This window comes from Balaenoptera acutorostrata, chromosome 10 (genome assembly GCF_949987535.1).
Source record: "Balaenoptera acutorostrata chromosome 10, mBalAcu1.1, whole genome shotgun sequence".
Lineage (NCBI taxonomy): Eukaryota > Metazoa > Chordata > Mammalia > Artiodactyla > Balaenopteridae > Balaenoptera > Balaenoptera acutorostrata.
In genome coordinates, this window is record NC_080073.1 from 35,297,819 (window position 1) to 35,308,309 (window position 10,491).

At 48.3% G+C, this 10,491-nt stretch overlaps 1 protein-coding gene across 1 annotated transcript in view; it reads right to left on the reverse strand.

Moving 5' to 3' along the window:
• CACNA2D3 (calcium voltage-gated channel auxiliary subunit alpha2delta 3) overlaps nucleotides 1-9,270 on the reverse strand; it is a 774,181-nt gene extending 764,911 nt beyond the window's left edge. Inside the window, exons 1-2 of the mRNA XM_057555140.1 lie at nucleotides 9,149-9,270; nucleotides 8,391-8,472 (exon numbers count right to left, since the gene is read on the reverse strand). Of these exons, the coding sequence (XP_057411123.1) occupies nucleotides 8,391-8,472; nucleotides 9,149-9,270 (204 nt within the window). The remainder of the gene's footprint in view (nucleotides 1-8,390; nucleotides 8,473-9,148) is intronic.
• Between the last annotated feature and the right edge of the window lie 1,221 nt (nucleotides 9,271-10,491).

Below are 10,491 nucleotides of genomic sequence, written 5' to 3' on the forward strand. Positions count from 1 at the left end.
TAGCGGGAAGAATTCTCATGGAGGAAATGCCTGGAGAGCACCAGGTGTCCGCGGCTGGCTTCTGGACGCACTCCCACAGTGGGGGAATCGCTGGGTCCGCCGTCTCTCCTGCGGCTTCAGGCCTCACTCCGAGCACTGGGGACCCTCGGCCCTTCCTCAGCTGGCCCACCACCTGCACAGCAGGGTGAGCCAAGGACGGGGTAACAGGAAGACCCTGAGGAGGTTCTTCAACCCCGATTCCTCATGTGGGCATCGCCCTGACTCTTGGGGGAAGGGAGCTGACCTCTAGGAGGAGAGTGAAGGTCTAGGCAGAGGCTGGGTCCACTGCAGCCTCCTCCTGCTCCGAAGTCCCTGATTCCCCTGGCTCCTCCCTGTCAGGTGCCAGGTGGGACCACCTTCCTACCTGCCAGCACTCGGGCCCACTCCCCTGTTCAAGCACTCGCTCACTCACGTCTATGGAGCCAGCCTCACAGATGCTCAGTGAAGGTTATCTTAAGAGCTTGTCTTTGTCTCGCACCACCAATAATGACCTCCACAGCTCGATGGCAGGAAGCTTCTACATGCCAGGTACTATGCTAAGCGCTTTGCGTATTTTATTTCATTTCACCTTCACCACAGCCTGTAAGGTAGAAAGCACTGGTCTCCTCTCACACTGGAGGGTGCAGGTTCAGAAGTGTCACACCGCAGATCTGGGACTCAATGCCAAGTCCATCGGACTCCAAACCCTGTCCTCTCAGCTGTTTTCCCAGGCTTTGATTGTTTCCGAAGTAATTCCCCAGATGTTATCGCATTTAATCCTCCCAAACACCCGAGAGGTAGGGAAACACAGGTATTATTCACATTGTTTTCAAACTAGAACTGAGATGGAAAAAGGTCACACAAAGATGAGGGACCAGGCAAGCGGACTCCAGAAGCCCAGGTCGGTCACCTGGGGGAGGCTGCTTAACTTCTGTAATCCTCAACTTCTAAATCTGAAAAATGGGGTGAATGGTAGTTCCTGACTCATCAGGTAGTACAGAGAATTCAGTGGGATGACATATGTAAAGTACTTATCAGGGTACCTGGAACTCGGGTACTCCAGAGTGAATGCTACATGTTTTTACTATTAGATTAGACCATTTGCCCAAGGCCATTCGGGAAATGCCTACAGAAAAGATAAGAAGACAAACACCAGGGTTCCTAGGCTCCTAGGCCAGTGACCTTTTTCTTTGCTTTAACAACACTGCATCTCCCAAGATGTGTCTCTGAAAATGTTCCAAGCTCTGCAGTTATTATGATGATGAAGAAAGATGGGCAAAGGATGCCTCCCCAACTGACTGTGGCCAGAACATTGAAATAAAATGAGAGAAAGCAATTATACTCCAATAAAGATGTTAAAAAAAATAAAAATTAAATAAAAAATAAAATGAGAGGATGAGCTACCCAGCAGGGAAAAGAGAAAGCCGAAATGAGCACGGCCCATCCTTCAGGGGACTCCACCCAGGCCCAACGGGCCCCATGCTCCCTGTGATGCTCTGCTATCATCATCTTGAAATTCTTCAGAATTTTTTTTTTTTTTTTTTTTTTTTAATGAGGATCTTGAATCAGATGCGTATGTTTTTGATTGATTGATTGATTGATTGATTTTGGCTGTGTTGGGTCTTCGTTTCTGTGCGAGGGCTTTCTCCAGTTGTGGCAAGCGGGGGCCACTCTTCATCGCGATGCGCGGGCCTCTCACCGTCGCGGCCTCTCTCGTTGCGGAGCACAGGCTCCAGACGCGCAGGCTCAGCAGTTGTGGCTCACGGGCCCAGCCGCTCCGCGGCATGTGGGATCTTCCCAGGCCAGGGCTCGAACCCGCGTCCCCTGCATTAGCAGGCAGACTCTCAACCACTGCGCCACCAGGGAAGCCCTCTTCAGAATTTTTTAACAAAGGGTCCCCGTTTTGCTTTCGCACTGGGCCCCACAAATTATGTAGCTGCTCCTGGTCTCAGCAGACCCTCCGCTGCAGCTGCCTATAAAATCTCAGAAGCTGGACAAGCCCAACTTGGTGGACTGGGTCATTCGGCTCTGTCCTAGCACCCTGGTTCACTCCCTTAAGCCACTCTCGCTAGCAGCACAGGAGGACAAGAACAACCTTCCCCGTTAGCAGGCAGCACCTGGTGCACTCTGTGATGAGCAGCATTCATTTCTACTGGCATACGCACGCACGCACAAACTTAATAAGTATAACGGTAATGACATGTGCAAGCCCAAAATACCGACTGGCAGTTGCTTCACCTAAAATGGATAACCAGAGGTCTGGTTTGTGAACCCACAGCCATTTGCAGCTCTGCCCAACTTGTCTGTCCAGATCGTTTACATGGATAACAGCTCTTTTAACCTTGGGAGAGTATTGTTTTCCAATATCGGGTGCCAAGATAAATACTTGGCAGTGCACAAAGTGACAAAAGAGCCATCTATTTCTTGTCAAGAGATAATGCTCTCCTTCCCAATATGGCCTTGAAATGCCCATTAACAGTTTGACTCTTGAGTTGTTTATTTCCATAATCTTGATCTGGGGTAACCGAGAAGCTCTGCAACATATAACCGTAATACACCTTATAAATGTAATGCCTTATTTAAACAGCCTTGGAATGAGCACACAATGAGTGTTGTTCAAAGCGAATGGAAATTAAAATGTTTACCATTTATTGAAGACATCCTGGACCCTTTTCAAAGTTGTGCCTGTAAAATAACTTTCTTCTGAAAAGCAGACATGCTGGCTATGCAAAGAGAAATCCCCTAAAACACATCAGCTGTACAGATCTGCCTCATCTGCTGAGGGTGAGCTGTGGTCCAGGCTGGACTGTGTCAGAGAGGGGTCTCTGAGGCTGACTTTGCACTTCAGGAACGATCACCTCAGTTTGCTGGTCAGTAAATACTCAGGGAAATCAAGCATCTTCCTCTTCCTCTGCATCATTTTCTTCTCATGAAGGAGAAGCTCACTTTTGTTTAATGGACCAAAGAGGGCTGATGAAGATTCTATCGATGTTGCCAGGAGCCTGACATGAGGAACTTCTCCTCTTGTTCCATGATACACAAAAGCATCACTGCAGCCACTGAAGATGAAGCATAGGCCATTATGTCTCTTGTATAAAAATTACATTAAAAAAGGAGTCAGGGTCGGGGGAGGGAGAATCTCATATACTAATTCATAGGCTGGCATTTATAACATCTATTTCCTTTTTTCTCAGTCTCAGCCACAGCAAACCTCTAAGTCCAATCTGAGTGTCCCAGGGAACACGCAATCTGCGAAAAGTCTCTGTCTAGAAGACGCTGTGGGTCTCAACACGCACTGTGACTGCAAAAGACGGGGGGACCCCCAATATAAATGCCACTCGCTTCCAACAGAGGATGTGTATTTGGATAAAGAAAAAGCCTAGTTGTTGGTATCTGTAATGACAGATCTGGATTAATGACAGATCGGAAACAAAGGATCCTTGTGAGAATGTACGCCTCTTTCGATAAGCCCAATATACCAAGTCATTTATTGCTCCACGTATGTGGGAGCACTAAACACCTAGGCGAGGATTGATCAAAGACTGAAAAGCCTAAAACCCCAAACCTGATTTCCACAAATATGTGATCCAAACTGCAGGACAATGGGACATCTTGCAGGGTCACAGGTACTTGGGGTAATGGTTTCACATTTCTTTCACTTTTGTTCATCACAATACACGGCTATGTCTTCATCACAACTAGAAACGTTATTTGTGCTTGCCCTTGCCTGACAGACTTTATAATTATTAGGTGGTTTGGTACTCATGTGTTTGCCTAAATGCACACTGGTATTAGAATATATAAGATAAAGTAAAATAAAACCCGCCTGAGATCACTTGAGTAATTGATCAAAATTAATAACCACATTGGAATTAAAAGTCTGAAATTTGCCTCCAACAAGAAAACCATGCCTATGTTTTCATCTCCCTTAATTTTGACTAGCATTCGTAAATCGGAGCAATTCAGGCTGCAGCAGTTCCTAATGAGAGAAAAAGCAAAGCAGAAACATTTCTGTCAGAAAAGAAACTTTGAGAAGAAGAAGGAAAGAAAAAAATGAACAAAAGAGGCTCAGACAAAAACTTAGCAAAGCCATACAAAAATAACTTTATCTGGTCCTCAAGTGACCAAGCATGAGTGTACAAATGCAATAAGATATATATGTGTAGGTAAGATGCGTGAAATGAATTCTAACTGGTTTATCCTGCTCTGCTGATGTCCTGGTGACTGGGCTAATGAGACCAATAAACTGCCCAGAAAGATTGAAAACTGTCATTTCCGAGATTTCAAGACTTTGAAAAATAATCTGCCAGGGAAAAGTACAGTAATTGAAGAGGTGCTGTGAATTAAAACACTGGCAGCACAGGTTGAATGCACTAATCTCGTGGGATGACAAATAACCGTGTTTATTCAACAAAAATGTTCAGCCTAGTAGCGCCTCCCCAGTAAAAGCAATCCATAGAGTGTCAGGCTTCCTACAGGCAGCACAGCACTGCTACCCAATTCCTGATAAATGAATACTCCTATTTAATTATTTAAAAGACCATCAATTTCCACATTGATAAAAAGTCATAATTATCAAAATGGCTTAAAAGAACCAACCTTTTACTTTGCTGACTCTGTCCTGTGGAAAGAGACATCACATTCATGTATTAAAGCCGCTCTCTCAATAAATAGTTGATAACGCAAAAACCTGGTTATGCATTCCAAGGAGAGCACGTTTGATAAGTGCTGCATGAGGCATCCAAAGTAAATGTCAATTCTTTTCTAGCATTAATGGCAGAGACACACAGTACCTGTATTTCCGCTGTGTATTTATCATCACGATTCTGGAAAATACAATTGGAACCCTTCATTCCCATGAACATGCATTCCCTGAATGCAGAACTAAACAGAATGACAAACCCAGCTCCTACCAAATTCTCCCTAAGAAGGATGAAATGAGAATCATGCCAGTTTAATACCTTTTATTGTGAATGTTAGGGGTGTGGAGCCCATGAGTTTAACAGCCTAGATTACTGGACCTACTAGAATGCTTCTCACTGAATCCCAAAATAGAGAGGTAATGAAACTATGCCTCCCCAAAAGAAGCCACACAAAGCGCATTCTTTGGGGAAAATGAAGCAAGATAGAGGCAGCTGAATACTGGCATGAATATGTCAAATAGGAAAGTTAATTAAAAGTTGAAGTGAATGGAAACCCCTGCAGTATCTGCCAGCTAAGAAGGCAGGACACAGGCACACGGCCACACTCCAGTGCTTCGCTTTCAGGGGCCCGCTGTCCTATAACAACTAAAGCCTCTCAAGATCGACTCCAACTCCAATATACAAGTCCTACGTTCTTCCATTCTGTACTGGAAACACAAAACTTTGCCAAAATGTGGACTACAGCATTTTATACAATCAAAAATATCCTCTTTATAAGGAACAAACAGATTGCTATTCCTGTGCTCAGCAAAGAAAAAAAATAGAAAAAATAGGAAAAGTCTGGCACTGGATGCCAAATATATTATCATAAGCTAAAGTAATGAAAGCCATGGTATTAAACAAAGAAACAACTGATGAAATCTTCTCCTTTCTAAAGCCATGGCAGTGAGGTACATTGTTAAATAGCTATATTTACATTGAGGAAATCAGTGATAATACTGCTACCTCGAATTATATTACCTAATAAAAAACCTGTTACCAAAATGGCAGTTTTCCCAGTCTCCAAACACTTTAAAATTGGTGGCCAATTACTATTTAACTTATATTAACAATTACTATTTTGTAAAGTGTTTGCCTTAGTGCAAAAATTACTAAACTCCCATTCTAAAAATGAACATCCCGCATCAATTCACAACATAAAGTGTCAGTTAGAAAAACTACATAGAGTACATAAACTTGTACAGTGGTATACAATATACCTTACTTAACTGAAAATCAAGTTTAAATGTCCATGCCTTAAAAGTATGATTACAGACTCTTACACAACACCTTTGAGTCCCCTTACTACAGTGTTAATGCATTTATCAACCAAGTTTTCTAACTCATTTCGAGAGTATCTTAATTGTCAAGGATGCAGTGATGTGATGGAAGGGTGCATAGAGTTTTGACTCAGAGGAGTAATTCCTCATGCAAATGGCCAGAAACTTGAAAATAAGCAAGAGAAAGGCAACTGTCTCCTTGCTTTTCCAAATCATGTTATGCCTCCCCCAACTCTGAGCACCTCACATCCTTTCTCATTCATACTCTGAGCTCTCGAAATCAATTTTCTTTGCTGATTATAAAAATACAATCATATTTGGGGGCAGTGGACCAAGACAGCCAAAAGGTACCTTCCCAAGTTGTCTAACATGCCCTGCCCCATCATTCATGGAAGTCCTTGCCTAGCAAGCCAAAGCCATGGGTATCGCAGGACTCCACGGCCGGGTGACTGCAATCCAAATGCAAGAGCAAATGCCCACCCCAGCACCTAACGCCCACCAACACCTCACCTTCCCCATGCATCAGATTACAAAATGCCAGGCAACAGCAAGAAATGGCAACAAAGCCACAAACAGCTGGAAATAATTACCCAATTGTCAAGCTGCAAACATGACAAAAGCAAAGCAGGGCTTGTGAATACAGTATCAGAAAGGATGCTGATAAGGTAAGAGAAGCATTTTAGCTTTTTCCAATTTGCTATTATAGAGTAGCCAATAATATGGTTGATGGGATTTTGTGCAGTGTGTGTGTGTGTGTGTGTGTGTTGTGTGTTAACTTCGGAGAGAAGGATAAAATATATTTCACATGCTCCTACAAAATGCGAGATACGAGATATGTAAGCACAGCCCCCCCCGCAAAAAAAACGTTCACAGGCTCTCAAGGGTTACTTTCAGAGTTGTTACAACTAAACTACAACGTGCAGATGAAAAATATTTCTTTAAAGTTATACAAAATGTTCTCTTCTTTAAAAGCATAAGCAAAATACACAGGCAATGCAATAGGCCAGAACTCTTCACATAAAACATCTGACACGCAGGCAAAATGCCAAAGCTGAGTACAGACTGGTCCAGATTAAAAGAACACTAGCAAAAAAGGCAACTCCTAAAAACTGAGAGGCAGGTCACAGGTATGTAAATTATCACTGACCATAAAGGCACATCATAACCTCAAGTTTTTATCAACTGCCTACAATTCAATGAACTCCGTCCCCAAATAACAGAGTTGTGATAACAATCTTTCCATGGTTTCAGAGAATATGGCTATTGGCAATTTTTAAGCCAGGCTAACCTCTGTCATTCCATTGTGGGCTGATGCTTCATTACGATATTTGGATTTCATGTGACAAACTGTTTCATATGATGTCCCCAAAAACGCTACTCTCTAAAGCAGAATGCCATAAATAAAATACGTACTTGGTTACCAGGCAGCATGCATGACACATATGTTACATTGGCCCAAAAAGCACATTTTAAAATACTTAAAAGTTAACTTAACAATTTAAGCTTTTTGTACCCATTTTCAGAGAATTATCCCCTAAAGGCCAATTTTATTTTCTATCTTTGAGAGAATTCTTGGATTAATCCTGTTGATTTGTTAACTTGAAATTCTTTTAACGCCTCTAATCTCTCCTCCCCAGCCCATTTTTTCCCTTTTTTTTCTTGGAGGGGAGGGCGAAAGACCATATATCTCACAATGTAATTTTAAGCATAATGCTGCCTGTTTGAATTAAAATTGATGCAGCTTCTGATAAAAGCCTAATAATCAATTCTGCATTCTCATTACTCTCCAGAATATATGGATGCAGACCAATTTCTTAAGTTTGTGGACTACTCTCATAGGTTATTACCAGCAGTGCAGCTGAGTGGAAAGATAACCACATTCATTCTCCTTATCTGTAATGATGTAATGCATCCCAGCCCTGAGTCTAGATGATTGGGGAATAATGGGATTGTACAACTGCGGGGATGACAAACAATAGTGCAGCATCTTTCTCTGATATACTGAACCCCAGCCTCCAACGCAGGCAAGGTGAAAGACATCATAACAGGCACTGATTCTGCCCCTTGGATGAAGTTAGCGTTTTTTGGCCAGAGGAGCATCTGCTCTCACACTGAAACAGCAATACCGACACTGAGAGGAGAGCCATGCAAAAACACTCAGTTTCCGAGCCCCAGCCAGGACAGTGCCAGTGAGTATCCTGCTTTTCTTTGTGTTTAGAATCAAGTGTCATCTAAAAATAACCGGTTGGTAGGGAGAAGTCACTGCACAGTACATTGCCAAGAAACGGAGGATCAGAGACACCTCTGATAACTGATGCTGCTCGGGGTTCACGTTTGTTTGGAAAACTAAATCTGCCTCCATTTTCTGTGCTGGAAAAATCATCGCTTCCTGCCACCACAGAAACCTTACCTTCTGCAGAAGCTGGGAGCCGGAGTACTTAGCGGCAATAGATTTTATCTCTCCCCCAAAAGCAGAGGCCCAGAGCTTCACCCTACAGGGAGAAAGGGCACAGGAACAAATGTAACACCGTGTCACAGTCAACACGCACGCATACGCACACACGGGGCTGTGGCTGAAGGAGCCAGGCGGTATAACATTGGAGAAAAAAAAAAAAAAAAAAAAAGACAGAAAAAGCGCCTTGGTAGAAACTGCCAGCACCAAACTGCAGAGCGCAGCGCGGGGGGGGGGCCTGAGGGGGGTCACATAGTTCAAAACGCGCAAAGTGTCCCAGGCTCTCCGGAAAGATCACTGAATTTTATTTGAATAATTGCCTGAGAACTTGACCACCCAAACTGAGCATCACCTGGCAAAGATTAGTCGAAAGAAATCCACCCATCCCCCCCTCCCCAAAAAGAAGTGAGATGGCAAGATAGCAAAGAAGGGGTAAATAAACGGCCCATGGAAGTTGCATGCGGTAAACAGGCTTCAAAGTTGGTGCTGTCGCCGGCGGTGAGCCTCTCCAGGTCTCACTCGCAGCCCGGGGAGGGGGCGAGGGGATCCCACCCCAGTCTCGCCGCCCCACGCGGGTCCCCGCCGGCAGGTGCTAAAGGCGAGGCCGACGCCCGCGGCAGGTCCTGCCGGCCGCACCTGCAGGAGCCCAAACTTGGGCACAGAGAGTCGCGGGCGGCAGGGTACCCTCCCCGGGCGGCGCAGGACCTGGCACTTACACGGAGAGCGGGATCTGCTGCTCCGAGCGCACCACGTCCCCCAGCGCGGCATAGAGAAGCACGGCGGTCAGGAGCGCCGAGGCCCCCCGAGACGCGCGCCGCTGCGAGCCCAGCCCGGCCATGCTGGGCTCCCTCCGACGCGCCGGCGGCGGCGACGAGAGCGGCCGCGGGGAGCTGCGCCGAGCGGGCGGTGGGCGAGCGCGCTGGGCTGCCTGCTCCACGCCGCCCCGCCTGCCTCTCGCGCGCCGGGCTCACTTGGGGAGCAGAAAAAGGAGCGGGGCGGGGAGGGCGGAGAGGAGGAGGGAGAGGAGAGAGGTGGAGAGGGAGGCAGGCGGGGGAGGAAGCAGGGAGACGCGCCTTTCGCAGCGGCGGCCGCCCGGCCCCGCCTCGGCGGCTCAAGGAGTCCGGCCGGCCGCGGCGGGAGGGCGGAAGGGGCCGCGCGGGCGGAGACTTGCAAACTCCAGTGTCCTTGGCCGCTCCTGAGCGCGCCCTACCCCACCCGGCCCACTGCGGCCGCCGAGTTCTTTACAACTCCGCAGTCCGCCGCCGCGGGCGCCACTCTCGTGCTGACCCCGGGCTGGACCCCGCAACCCCCCGCCCCGAGCTGGTTGGGGGGCGGGGCGCAGGCGGGAGGCTAGGGCCCGGCCGGGTAACAGGCGGCGGCGGGTCGGGTCCTGCGGAGACAGAGGTGGCGCGACCCCCGGCCCCGCCGCGCAGTTTCCCGGAGGGCAAGGGGTGCAGGGAAGAGGCCAAAGTCTGAGGAAGGGGCCGGGGCTCGCGGCGGCAGACTGGGTCGGGTGGGGCGGAGTGCGGTGGGAATGAGAGCGGAGCTCCGCTGTCTGACGCGGGCGCTCTGCGTGACCGCCCGCGGCTGCTCCTCCGGCCGCTGCGCCGACCAGGGAAGGCGCGGAGGGCGGCGCTGCCGGCGCGGCGCTGGCGCACGAGCGCGGGGCTCCCGGTTTCGGGCCGCAGCGGGGCCTCCCTGGCGCGCCTGAACCCGGGCCGGGCTGCCGAGCAGCTCGCGCTCTGGCCCGCTAGGGCCCGGGGTCCACGCGACTGCGGCGAGTTGCGGGGTCTGGAGGGGAAGCACTGCTGCTCCAAGTCTATCCTGACTGGCGGACTCCCTGGATTTCGGGAGTAAGAGAGTCCTCTGAGGCTCGGGGGCTCACCCGCTCCCCACTCGGACCCCCACCCGCTGGGCAGGAGGCGCGGTCGAGCGGCTAGCCTAGGCGGGGGCGAGGAGGAAGGAAGTCGGGGAAGCCCTGGGCGTCCGGGGAACCAGGCTTCGCCGCAGCCTCTCTCGCCGCCGTCCTCAGCCCGGGACCCGGCTTCGGAGCCCCGGC